This window comes from Battus philenor, unplaced genomic scaffold (assembly GCF_028537555.1).
Source record: "Battus philenor isolate CCGP_79_NKW_IND1 unplaced genomic scaffold, ilBatPhil1.0.hap1 SCAF_21, whole genome shotgun sequence".
NCBI lineage: Eukaryota > Metazoa > Arthropoda > Insecta > Lepidoptera > Papilionidae > Battus > Battus philenor.
Window position 1 is genome coordinate 9087559 of NW_027181684.1, and position 14135 is coordinate 9101693.

General features: G+C 30.1%; 2 protein-coding genes across 2 annotated transcripts; one reads left to right on the forward strand and one right to left on the reverse strand.

Moving 5' to 3' along the window:
- Positions 1–817: 817 nt before the first annotated feature.
- On the reverse strand, positions 818–4515 carry LOC137923210 (superkiller complex protein 8-like). Its single transcript, XM_068766391.1, has 7 exons — positions 4370–4515; positions 4174–4298; positions 3615–3781; positions 2883–3118; positions 2055–2242; positions 1154–1325; positions 818–909 (listed from the first exon to the last, which is right to left on the reverse strand). The coding sequence occupies exons 1-7, from the start codon at positions 4385–4387 to the stop codon at positions 820–822; spliced, it is 996 nt and encodes a 331-aa protein (XP_068622492.1). The 5' UTR covers positions 4388–4515; the 3' UTR covers positions 818–819.
- A 644-nt stretch (positions 4516–5159) lies between these two features.
- Positions 5160–10918, forward strand: LOC137923209 (pre-mRNA-splicing factor RBM22). Its single transcript, XM_068766390.1, has 7 exons — positions 5160–5344; positions 5421–5474; positions 5549–6042; positions 7738–7911; positions 9317–9459; positions 9596–9711; positions 10538–10918. Exons 1-7 carry the CDS (start codon positions 5291–5293, stop codon positions 10691–10693), a joined length of 1191 nt encoding a protein of 396 aa, XP_068622491.1. The 5' UTR covers positions 5160–5290; the 3' UTR covers positions 10694–10918.
- Positions 10919–14135: the final 3217 nt, after the last annotated feature.

The following is a 14135-nucleotide window of genomic DNA, read 5'->3' on the forward strand; positions in this document are numbered from 1 at the left end:
CGTCCTTTTTCTTCCTTCATAAGTTACAAGGGTCCGTGGTCATTTACAAAACAGTGGACAAAAAAAAATCTTCATTAATTGAGTGAATAATCAACAAGTAGTAGTTCGTCAATCGGTAAGCGAATGAATCCAAACAGCAGACTACGTTAAACTATAAAATTATATCGTTTACCGTCATAGTTTTGTTATATTTTGACTTATATATAATTATTACGAAACCTTTGTATGTATATTTAGCTAGTACAACTTTTAAGATTTTAATATTGGTTAATACATTCTAAGGTTTATTATAACATATACTAAAAAAAGTAGAAGGTAAAGGTAAGTATATAAAACATGTTCAAAATAGTAAAGCGAACAGTCATGAATTACAACGAAGATTTAAATTATTATTGTACACGTCGATTGATTATATATTAAAAAGCTTTAAAGGTGCTAGCTCATATTTCAATATAGTGCATAATAGTATAGACAGAAAACGCGTTTTGGAAGTTAAAATTACTATATTTCAAAATTAATTATTGTTTACTATCTGTCCCTGCAGACTTTGTACTACCAAAAGTCATTGGCCAGTCCAATAATTAAACATAAATTAATGTAACATGTTTCGAAGCTATCTTTATAAAGGCAGATTTGAAGTAAGTGTAAAAGTTTTACACCTATGACCAAACAGCCTGTTTTGGAATTTTGGTAATTATTAGGTTATTCTTAATCCTGTATTTTGAATTTTGGTAAACATTATGTTAATGTTAGTAATTATTAAAATTAAATTATAACAAAAAGTCAAATTTAATAGTATATATTTATTGATTATGAACACTATAATGGGCAGTCATAGATATTTATACTTTTGTCTTCTGATACAGATACAATTTTGTTACTCTCTGCATTGAATTTTACACCCCAAACCTGAAACAAAAAATTTTATTAAATATGTATTTTTTTTTCATAAGAATTGACAAAGTTATTCAAGCCAAACAATAAAATTGTTAAGATCCAGAGAGAATTTGGGACGAAATTATATAATTATGAAGTTTTTAATGTAAGTAAAGTGTGCTTTTGAACTTTTGAAATTATTTTCAAATACAATATTAATTAAAAATTATGCCTTGTTAATTTATTATAGCAACATATACATATATATAACAACTACCTGGTCATTGTGTTCCTTGAAGACATTTTGGCATTGCATGCTGTCTAAATCCCAGACACGTACAGTACGATCTGAACTACCAGACGCAAATCGTTTGCCATCTGGGGAAAATGCCACTGAAAGTACCCATGATGCATGACCTGACAGTGTTGCTGCTAAGTTTGCATGTACACTGTAAAAAATATATATACTGTTTAACTATAAATTCTTTTAGTAATTTCTTTCGTTTGATTCATTTTTGGCAGACAAAGTGGCATTCTTCTCTCAATGAATGCAGGTGATCACAATTGTTAATTAAAGGGACTGAATATAATAAATAAATTTAATGTGAACAAGTAAAATTTGCTATGGATCAACAACAAAATTAATGCCAAAGGCATTCTCTTCCTTTTAACTGCTATGCAGTGTGGAGATAATTTAATAAGGTAGGTGGAATAACTAATATCATAAAACAAAATTAAAATCAAACTGAGTGGGAAAATATTGACAAAATAAAAAAAATAATGGGTATTACTTACTATAATAAATATAAATAATATTTATACCATAACATATATATATTTAAATATCTACATTACTAAATTACAAAATACTTATATAAATAAAAATACTAAATTACTTATATAAATAAAAAATATATTAATATAATAAAATCAATTTTGTTTTTGAATTGGAAAATGATTCAAATTGTATTTTGATGATTCCATCAGCTTGTCAGACTATTACTTTTGAACATTCTCTATGAATAGACAACGATTCCTGGTCATCCCAATATTGAGTAGGAGCTTGTTCCAGAGAAGTTGGTACTATGGGGTGGTATGGTATATTATTAGTGTTACAAAATTCATTTTATATGAATACCATTGTAACTAAGTATTACTTCAATATATTTAAAACTTACACATCATAAAGCTTCATTTGTCCATCATCAGAAGCAGTGAGAAGTAATTGTGAATCTGGAGAGAAGCATAAACTTCGAATAGGCATTGCATGTCCTTCAAGAGTATGGACTAGCTTTCCTTGTGCCACATCAAATATGTTGATAATGCCATCTAAAGCACCGCTTGCAATATACTTACCATCAGGACTCTGAAGGAAGAGTATTATCATTATTGTTTTTTGGTATTAAGGATATTTGTAAAAGTGTTAACAAAAATTATTCCATGGTGTTAGCCATGCGCTTGCATGTTTACAGCTGTTTTCGCTATATATTTTAGATTAAAAACCGACATTATAGGAAAGCTCAAACTGATTCTGGTTTCTATAAAAATGGGCTCTTTTAGCATTCTTCTCATAATATTAATCATAAATGATCCAAAGTAGATAATAATGTAAAAATAAATATATAAATAAATCATTCATTCATCTACTTTCTATGTTACCCTTTCTACTAAAGAAAGTGGACCATATTTCTTAATCTAGTTTCATTTAGTCAGATTATTTTATAGTCTATATAATGTAATATATGCAATAAATGCAAGAATTCATCTAAGACATGGTGTCAATAAACCCTTAAAGGCACCATGTTGAATGTCAAACCATAGTATTCTATACCATATTCCAAAAAAATCAAAAATTGTAAAACTGAATATTCTGTTTTTTAATCATCATGTCAGTTTGTTTTAAATTGGTATAAATGTTCTGTTGCTATTTTTCTCACGGTATAAATTAGAAGCTCAGATACTAATCATCATATAAACTTACAAAATAATAAAATTCTTATACGCACATAAGCCACACTTAGTGTGAATTTTCCTCTTGTATCTAAAACTTGCTCCTGTTTACCACTTTCAACATTAAATATTAATATCTTGCCAGCATTACTACCAGATATAACATGTTTTCCATCAGGAGAAAAGTCTAATGTCCATACATCTGTGGGTCCTGCCTCCATTGTCTTCAACTTTTCTCCAGAGGCAATGTCCCATAATATTAGGGAGGAGTCTTGTGAACTGCTTGCTAGTGCTGTAAATATGAGAATTGAATATTTAATTTATTCCAGAGATATCAATATGTTTTAATATATAATCCTGAGACAGAGAGTTTATGATGTAATAATGATATCACGCTTAGATTGAACATAATTGAGTAAGAAGGCAAACCCAATGGGATATAATTGGAGAACAAGATACCCATCTGTCTAAAGTATTGGTTACTAATCTTTGGATGATACCACCATCCCCTTTAAAGAAATAAATTGCAACATACCATATTAATATGCCATAATAATAAAAAACCCAATCACCTGCTAGGGGATGGTATCATCCTCATCAGGAACTTATTGTTTTAAAAAGACCATAAAATAATGCCAAAGCTCCTTTAGAGTTAAAATCTTGTATTACATTGTTGATTAAGATATATCACAAGATGAAAATTAACCTTGTTACTTTTACTTAAAAAGCAGGCTTTATACCTTATTTTCTATTTAAATAAGTTACACAAATTTTAAAATTTAACTTGCTTTTTCCATCAGGACTTATGGCTACAGATATGACTCCAAGTGAATGCCCTTCCAGTTGGTGTTTAACCTCCAGTTTTCCATCTTCTAACTGCCATACTTTTATAATGTCATCCAAGCCACCAGTAATTATATAATTCTCATAATTTTCTGGAGCACTGTTGGAATCTCTGTAATTTAAATTATAATTTGATAACAAAAATTCTAATATACTAAGACCCTCTCTGCACTACATACTGCTCTACATACACAATGCACAGAAAATGGTTGATTGTATTAATTTATTCATAACTCATTGAGACCAATTTACGATTCCTTACTTCAAAGTAACTTTATGAACTATGTTTAAATAATCATAATTTATATGAAATTACTAGTTACCAAAATAATTTCTTGTCAGACAAAAATTTAACTAATAGAGTATATTTAATCCTATTATGTCCTATTAGTATGCACGCACTAAAAATAAAGATTCATGGTAATCGCTTACGTAAATATCAATTAATATACTGAGTTTTTTTAATTTATCACTCTGAAAACTTTGCTATAAAGAAATATTTACTGCAAATGTTCCGTGGTTTCTGAATTTTCTTCCCCATCTTTCTTTTTTTCATTTTCTATTCGACTCCAGGTACAACACCATATAGAATCTTCATGAGCATTTTCTTTCTTCAATTGTAAGTAATACTATAACAAACGGGTAAAATTAAGAAACACATTTCACCGGTGCACATTTAGTGGGGTCATTATACACGTACCAATGTCGTTATCGACATCACTTGTTATAATGTGTATAAAATTAATAATTAATTCAGACTTAATTAAATAATTTTTAAGTGAAATTAACTTAATAATTATGAACAAAATCCAGTATTTTAAATAAATGCAAGACTATTAACGTAAGTCAAAATTGACAGATGCATGCTGTGTGCTATGTACCTAGGGTTGAACGATACGAGGAAATACAATACAAGAACTTACTCGATATTTTCCTTCCAATATCAAGTACTTTCTTGACTATGTATCAGTAGTATTATAATACTATGTATCTAGTAACTAACGGTCAAAATTACTCGCATCGTATATAAGAACTTTTTTGGCTTTTGACCGATGCCCTGTCGTATTGTTTAACGCATGTGTTTAAAAATACTAATATTTAGGAAACTTAACAATTTTTTTTTTTACATTCCTTAAAAAAACTTGTTATAATATAATATTATTCCACATTTTATAAACAATATAGCTCGATACAGATAAGTATCAAAACTTTACGGTTGGTACTACATCAAGTAAAATTATCGTTACTTTAGTGATACCGTAGCGTACTTTGTATGCTTCAGTAAAGTGAGAACAAGTATATATTCTGTTTTCACCAGTTAGGTTTAATATTTGAAGTCGCTACAAAAAATATAAATCAATATTGTATATTACATCGTACACATCTCGATATTGTGAATTTGATTGTCTATGGTTTATAGTGATCTGGTAACACTGATCTCTACGTTGCGTCATTTCAGAGACTATACTCCATATTGCATTTGCGTCCGTTGTGGTCATTTAGTAGTTTGCTTATCAGCGTTTACGTGTTAATAAACAGACTAATTATTAAGTTTAAGTTAAAATATGCGTATAAGTTGACACTAATTTCATACTGATTGATAATTTAAACTTTGTTCAAAATGGCTGTTTCCAAATCAACAAACACTTATAATCGTCAGAATTGGGAAGATTCTGTAAGTTTTTCTTATTAAATGGTGGTAATTTCTATTGTTTTATATTTCAACTTATTATTCCTTTCGTTTGTTACAGGATTTTCCTATTTTATGCCAGACATGCCTTGGAGACAACCCCTATATTCGTATGGTAAGATTATTTTTTTTTAAAAATTACCATAAGATTTGTAACCTATATGATTCACATTTAAAATTATTTTGCAGACCAAAGAGAAATACGGCAAAGAATGTAAAATCTGTTGTCGACCCTTCACTGTCTTCCGCTGGTGCCCTGGTTCAAGGATGCGTTTCAAGAAAACTGAAATTTGCCAAACATGCTCCAAGTTAAAAAATGTTTGCCAAACATGCCTTTTAGATTTAGAATACGGGCTGCCTATTCAAGTCAGAGATGCAGCTCTCAAAATTCAAGATGATTTACCACGTAACGAGGTAAATAAGGAGTACTACATTCAAAATTTAGACAGTCAAATGTCTAAATTTGATTCAACACAGCCTAGCAACTCGGCCTTAAAATCAAAAGGTGCTTCAGACTTGCTACTGCGTTTGGCTAGAACAGCTCCTTACTATAAAAGAAACAGACCACATGTTTGTTCATTCTGGGTAAAAGGTGAATGTAGAAGAGGAGAAGAATGTCCTTACCGGCATGAAAAGCCTACAGATCCTGATGATCCTCTGGCTGACCAAAATATAAAAGACAGGTATGTATGGAATGTCAAATTATCTTAAGTTTATCTTAGTGTTTTTGTCATTATTTTCTTTAGAGTTGAATATTTTTATTTCATACAGTAAAAACAAGTGCAGGTTTATCTATGGTGACAATTTGCTTACCAATTGTGAATTTACATTTTGTACTACAATCAAAAGTAAATGTTGTTTGAATGAAAAACTTTATTGTGCTATATAATTTTTTATTATTTAAGCAGTGTGTTAACTAACATATTACATTACCAAACCCATATTTCTGGTGTTTTTATGTAAAAACTAAATGGTGGAAACTGGAAAAAAAGAATCACAACAGAGCTCACCTAAGCGTATTATTCAAATATTAGGTCTACCAGAAAGGTCTGTCTGTTTTAGAATGAAACAAAGGAACACATTTTTACATACTTTGGATAAACTTTATTGAATAATATAATTGCCATTATTATTTATGACTTTTTGCGAGCGTGATGGCAATTTGTATATCCCATTTTTAAAAAATGTCTCATCTCTAGAGGCCAAAAATTGAACCAGTACTTGTCTGATATCTTCTTCGTTCTTGAATTGTTTGCCCTGGAAAAAATGTTGTAAGGACAGAAACAAGTGATAATCAGATGGTTCTAGGTCCGGGGAGTGTGATGGATGCAACAGAATTTCCCAGCCTAGCTCTGCGACTTTCTGACGAGTCTCCAAAGCAGCATGTAGCCTGGCATTGTCACGAAGCAGTATGATGTCCTTCCTATTGAACATTGCGGGCCTCTTTTCTTGGAGTGCTGTTTTTAATTTATCCAATTGCTGACAGTACCTCTCCGAATTTAGCCTTTCGTTTGGTTTCAACAGCTCAAAATGTGTTGGTGCTCGAATGTCCCACCATATAAACAACATTCTCTTGTTCAGACTCGACTTTGGTTTAGAGGTAGAGGAGGCATGTTATCCGGGTTCACAATATGCCCTTTCTCTTATGATGTTTTTATAGGTAATCCACTTTTCATCCCCAGTTATGATTCGGTCTAAGAAGGATTCGATTTTGTTGCATGCAAGCAGAGATATGCATATGATGATTCGATCATTCAAATTCTTGTCACTTAACTTGTATGGCACCTGTCTTGAATATTTCCAAACAAAGCCTAGTTTTCGAATATGGTCAGAAATAGTTTGTTGAGCTGAATCAAGCCTTTCCGCAATCTCCCATGTTGTTAAAAAAGGATCTTGCTCTAACATGATCTTGACAGTGTCGTCGTCGATCAAAGATAGTCTAGTCGCTCAGAGTATGGCTTATCAGAAAGGTCGAATTCACCTACATAAAATTTTTTGAACCATCTTCATCATGTTCTATCAGAAACTGTACCTTCACCAAACACTTTCAATAAATTTCTATACGCTTCTGTAGCATTTATTTCTTGTTGGAATTCATACAAAATACAGTGGCCTAAATGAACCATGCCATGGGATTGCGTCTCACTTAATACTAACAAGAATGAACTTCGTTTTAGTTCATCTGTAACGAAAATGTGTATACATTGTTAGCAATCAAAAGAGAGAGCCAAATATGTGTCACAGGAATATGCACATACTTGTTGAAACTGATTGTAATGGGAGTGGACAGAACTTTCCGGTAGACCTAATATTATTATACAATACTATTTTTAAATTACAATTTGTATCTTATTCATCTCTGCATGTATTTTTTGTAGATATTATGGTGTTAATGATCCTGTAGCAGAGAAATTAATGCGAAGAGCTGCTGCTATGCCCGCACTACCGCCTCCTGAAGACAGGACTGTCACAACATTGTATATTGGCAACTTGCCAGAGAATATTACAGAAGATGAACTCAGAGGTCATTTCTATCAATATGGAGAGATAAGGTATGTTCTGAATCAATGTATTTTCTGTTCAAATCAATAACAGGCCACTTCCTAACAGTATTATTTTATTAACATCTATGCAGTGAACATCCTATGACAGAAATGATGAACATAACTCGACTAGTTTTGTTATTAAATACTTTCTGTCATCAGGTGTTTTGGTAAACATTTATTTACAAAAAATGCCAGTAGTTACATATTAATTGTACACCAATTAGAACTACTTACCTAGTACAGTGTTGAATTAACATAATATATTATCAGACCCATACCCTCCCCTCTCTAGTATATAAATTTAAAGTAAATAAAAGAGTCTTTAATATTTGCTTGAACACTTTCAATAAATAATTATATTTATAATTCATGGTCAAGTTAAAATCTTACATTTAACCTAACTTTGGAAAAGTCGAGCGGATTCCTAAGTTTAGTAAATAACATTTATTATTCCCAATAAGGCACACATGCCTTTGAAGGAATCTGGAAATCTAAAACTAATTTATCCCATTATTGTTTAATTTTGTTTAAAATTATCACATTATTATCACTAAAAATCAGAATGGTGTGGTTATTCAGTTAGACAGCACCAATATTTTTTTGTTGTAATTTGCTTGCTTATTTCATTATTTGCTAACATTTTATAAAAGAATAATACAAATTCATGACTTGGTCAGTTAGAAGTTTCTGATTTCTTAAGTAACAAAATTGATAAATTGTGAAACAAATCATTGTTTAATAAAAAATACTAATGATATAAAATGTAGGGATTAAATATGTGATTAAAAAATGAACTTCAATCTGGAAGATGTCTGGTCTAATAGATTTGGAGTAATTTTTAGATGCTATTGCAGATCCAAGCAAGCCATTGCTAAAATATTGGTAGTTGTATTTTGCATTAAATTGTTATTGGTTTACTAGTACTAGAGAGTGAAACACATATAAATATGTTTTTTATAGATTGTCAGGAGAATGTGGAATGCTTGTAAATATGTATCTATATGTACTACTTGTGTATATTCATAGGACTGTTACAAATATATTTCGAAATTATATAACCAAAAAAAACTTTAATATCATATGAGTAATTAAAATAGAATTTGGCAAAAATACCTGCTTCATGCACAGCCCTGTGGTATTACGAAGTGCCCAGGTGTAACCCTATACTTGACTGCAATTAATTACTAGCCCGATTTGGCCTTATGCTTTGAACAATACCAAGGTTTAATTGCACCACAGTTTCATTTGAAATTATTTGAGGAAATGGTATTACAACATACAGCAATGCTTGCAACATGCTAGAGGAATGCTTTACAGTGTCATCTGTGTAACTATATTTGTTAAAGTCAACTGAGAAAGATTACAAATCTTTAACAGTTGATTAATATATTATTATTCATTAATATTTCAGATGTCTAACACTAGTGCCAAGAGCTCAGTGTGCCTTTGTTCAGTACACAACAAGAAGTGCTGCGGAGCATGCTGCTGAAAAAACATTCAACAGATTAGTTATCGGTGGTAAAAGGCTTACCATCAAGTGGGGTAAATCCCAAGGTAAAAATTATCAAAAATTTTTAACTATTTATTTCTAATATTAATTCTCTTTTTCTCTTCTTCTTTTTCTCTTTCTCTCTACTATTTTTTTATAATATTGATAGTTTTACTAACCTAATTATATCTTTATTTGTAGGTCGTCAAGGACCAAATGAGAAGAATGAGGCTGTGCCAGCTCTGGAACCTGTGCCAGGCTTGCCAGGGACTTTACCACCTCCACCTCCAGCTTTCTTACATCCGTTTCCACCACAGGTATGTTCAGAGTTTTACTTAAACCTTTGGACTGTAAATAAAACTCTCGCTCTGTCTTAAAATTTATAATTAACATAAAAATTTTGTAATAAAAAATTCTCAATAATTTTATAATGAAGTATTATTGCATGCAATTGGCTAAAACAGAACAATGTAAAATAAAATGTTTATAAATATATATCAAAAGCATATAGTATGTGTCCATAGTCCAAAAGGGTAAAATCAACATGGACTGGGCTAATTTTTATTTTAGCAGTGGAATAGTAGTTTGATATAAAATTTCTTAGTTTGTGTAAATTATATATATAAAGCATATCTATTTATAAATTGAAAAAACCAGGTCAAGTAACCAGGTTTATAATAAAACCATGAATTCAGAAGGTATGATGACACACTACTTTTTTATTAGTGGTCTTATAGTGACCTAAGACCACTGATACATACAGATACATTAAAAATTATATAAAACATGTGTTATATAATAAAAAATTTACATATGTAGGCGTCATTCTTTCATCTTCATTCTCAATTTTCTCTGAAGTGCTTCAGAAGACCAATCCCCTTCTAGCCTCATCGCTGATCACCAACCCGATGTATTTCTAGAAGAGTAGTCATATTTTTCCCTAAGTAACTACACACAATTATATTGTCAATTGTTCTAGTGTTAAATTTTTTAAAGATATCAAATTAGGCAAGAAATATACTATGTGTAAAAAGTATATATAGTGCTCTTCAGTCAAAAATGTGAAATGATTGTTTATTTTATACTACATATTTATTACTTTTCTGTACTTAGTAAGTTTTTATAATTTTAATAATTTTGTAGATGCCGCCACCACCGAATCGGCCAAATGATTTCTTCAACCTTCAACACTACACGGGGCCAGGTTGGGGTTGGGCGCCTCCCCCAGGTCTACATTACCCCAGTCAAGATCCTGCTCGGCTTGGCGCTCATGCACATGCAAACTCTCCACAAACCTAGCATTGACTTACTGACAGTTCATAAAAAACATGCATATATGTAACTGACTTGACAGGTTTAAGTGTTTCAAGAATAATTTGGTAACAGATTTCGATTTTACCAATTTCCTCCCTGGTGTTGTATCACTGATTGTCATTGGATGCTTTATTTTAAATCGGAATTTATATTTGCTATCCTCTTTCTATCTTGAAAGCTATGTATAATATATCCGTTTGCAAAATATAATAAAACTAAAAAATATACTAAATATTAGGAGGACCGGAAAGTAATGTCGCTTTCTTACGTTAAATTCACACAACTACATTTTTAACAAGTTTTTATTTCTAATCAACAATATATTCACCTTTGTTGTCAAAAACCTTTTCTCATTTAGTATACAAATTTCAATTCCGGGGCGGTAAAATTCAATTGTTTTTTTTTAAATATGTCAACAGAAACGTCGTTACTTTCGAGTCCCCTTAATAGATTTCAAATATATTAATAGATGGTAAAATTATATTAAGTGAACACATACATGTGAAATTACCAGCAATAAGATACTGATTGATTGATGTAATATTTAATATTGTATAGATAATCTGACGGTAAATTACATTTTATTGTTACTATCAAAGTGTAAAAAGTGTATGTGCAAGTATAAAAATTTGTCAATTTATCCGGAACTATTACATTTTATAATTTCATAAATTAAATTGATTATGAATTAAAAAATCTAATCTCGATTTTCAATTTTTAACCATATCGAAATCATTTCCATCATAATCTGAAAACAGCTAAAGTAATAAAATGTCTTGGACATTAGTGTCTAATAGTTTGCCCCCCGAATTTCATTTGTCAATCAATGAATTAGCAGATTTGGAATTTAAAAATTTACACGATTATTAATACAGTTCTTTACACGACTAGTCTGTATTTCATGTTAATTTTTTATTAATGATTACATATATTTTATTATTACTTATTATCCTATGAACAAATCTACAAACAAAAAATTATAAAATTTGGTCTAGCTGTTCTTGAGTTATAAATGGTGTAAATAGACTGTTTTAAATAAAGATAGTAAAAATTGGTTACATATTCCTTATTTGTTCTAAGCAATGAAATGCGTGGCTATAAAAATTAAATGAATCCTACTTTGTCCATCTGTCCTTGTGCACTTATATTAAAAATAAAAATGATATTGCCAGTGAACAAAATTTGAGATGTATGGGAGTATTAGGCAATGAAGAAGGCAATAAAGAATTTGATAAATATGTATATAATAATTTGTATGTAGCTACTATGTAATACTCTTAGCATATGTTAGATTGGAGAAAGTCTTTCTAAATATTTTATAAAAATTATTGAAAATTGTGACAATTATAGACCTTTTTCAATGCCAGAGTAGCATGAAGTTGATTTAAGCATTTTTATCCCCGGAAATTTTAAATTTATGGTGCACCTTGCTGTGGTCGCCCAGTTACGGATAAAATGCATTTGCATGCATTCATGCACGATATAGCTGATTAAAAAACTATTTCTAAAAATAGGTTTATTAACAGGTAAAGTTTACTTTCCGCTAATTTTTTTATTAGAGTTCTATTGAAAAAATGAACTTCATGTTAGCTTTATCAGGCAGGATAACTGTAATAACGCCCAATTACATGAACACAAATATATTAAAAGATAATTAGACCTTTTTTAAAATAAATCAACAGAATGGTGGTTTAAATGTTAAAAATAAATTTGGAAGTAAAAATTTCAGCATAATATATTAATCCCGAAAAAAAAAGAAGGCAAATGTATTTCTTTTTTGTCATTTTTTTACCATAGTATAAAATCGTCAACGTCAATTTTGTACCAAATTATCGAAAGCCATGTGTAATAATAATATAAATATATATAAAATAATTTAAAGGGTAAAGTAATCTAATGTTTTATCTATACCACTAAACAATACGCAGACATGTTCAAAAATACCGAATTTTTAAATTAATAATTAACTTGTACAGTGTAATAGCATAAAAACAATAATTACATTCAATTATTTTTTGTAAATAAAATCTCGTATTTTTAACGTTTTTTTTTCAATTGTTACCTAAAATTGTAAACAAAATATTTGTTCTCAATTGTAAATAAAATTAATTTATATTCGGATGAATTAATTATCGAAAAAATACGTAAGTTCCCATACTTAATAAGAATAAATATTATCGTTTAAATTTAACTCGGAATTAAACTAGCTTGGGAGGAAGAAAACAAACTTAAATCACAAAAAGCAGCAGACAATAGCTCAGAACAAGGGCAAGATTTAAAATAAAAACGAAAAACATATTTACACCCGCATTCTAACATTCCAGTACCAAAGAAAGCAGGGGAAACGTGTTTTAAGTAAAAAAAATGGTGTAAGTTTAATGTAGCGACTAGTCTACTAAGATTTTGAGAAGGATAAATTTGTCTATATACTTGATTGTTTCCTAAAATTACATTAAAGTATCAAAGTTTTAATCTCATTTATTAACCCTTTCAGGATCATAAGGTTACGGTACCTTATTTAATTAATTTAGCTAGATGTAATGAATTAATAGGCATCCTAAAAACATAATTTATACTAAAAATTCAAAAAAGTTTTACAATTTTTTTGGAAATTTATGGGACAAATATGTCCCTATGGTCGCTAAGGGTTACTTTCTACTTAAACTCTAAATTTTGGTTTACTTGTTGGTAAGTCTGTTTTGTTGTAAATAATGTACATTTGTTACTTAGTGTACTTTTTTTTACTTGTTTATGAATAATATAAATATAATAGGGCAAGTTATTTGTGGTACTCGGCGAAACAATTCCTGTTGTTAGATGATTGGTTAGTGATTAGATGGATTGTTTTTTTGAGACGTTGAAGGTTCAGGTGATTCTTGCCGTTGAAGAGTCGTCGTCTCTTCAACCTCGACATCAAATACCCCTTGGTCATCATCCTGTACTAGAAGTCTTTGGTCTTCGTCATCAAGCACTAAGTCATCTTCCTCATCGTTATTGTCGCCTACAAAAATTTGAAGAATTTTATTTTTTCGAAGTTCAAAAACTCCACGTCCCTTACAAAACATATTCTGAGAAAAATATGAGTAAGAAAATGATAGCATTTTGGTATATCACCAGGCCAAAAGTTAAGAAATTCCGTATAAAAAGTATCCCTTTACGCCGACAGGGACATCCGTGTCCCATAATCTTTATAACGATTTATCACAGAAAACAACATAAATACATTACTACTGAATATTTAGAATAACAATTTACTTACCAGGTAATGATAATTTGACACTGTAAAAACTTGAAAAGCACTTTTACAATATCAATTATTTATTCCAAACAGCAGATCATTCGCGCCAAAAGAACTCTAACGTTTCGATGACGATAAACAACAAACGGTGTTAGTTATGCTATATTGCTAGTAAAAAATAATAAAAAG

What these genes read in the sequence shown, in the direction of transcription:
- LOC137923210 (XM_068766391.1), bottom strand. An exon ending in TCACACTAAGTGTGGCTTAT is followed by an intron (nt 2,243 to 2,882) that starts GTGCGTATAAGA and finishes CTCTTCCTTCAG; the next exon opens with AGTCCTGATGGTAAGTATAT. An exon ending in CAAATGAAGCTTTATGATGT is followed by an intron (nt 1,326 to 2,054) that starts GTAAGTTTTAAA and finishes TATTTTTTACAG; the next exon opens with TGTACATGCAAACTTAGCAG.
- LOC137923209 (XM_068766390.1), top strand. Translation starts at nt 5,291, where the DNA reads ATGGCTGTTTCCAAATCAACAAACACTTATAATCGTCAGAATTGGGAA. An exon ending in GTCAGAATTGGGAAGATTCT is followed by an intron (nt 5,345 to 5,420) that starts GTAAGTTTTTCT and finishes CGTTTGTTACAG; the next exon opens with GATTTTCCTATTTTATGCCA. An exon ending in ACAACCCCTATATTCGTATG is followed by an intron (nt 5,475 to 5,548) that starts GTAAGATTATTT and finishes ATTATTTTGCAG; the next exon opens with ACCAAAGAGAAATACGGCAA.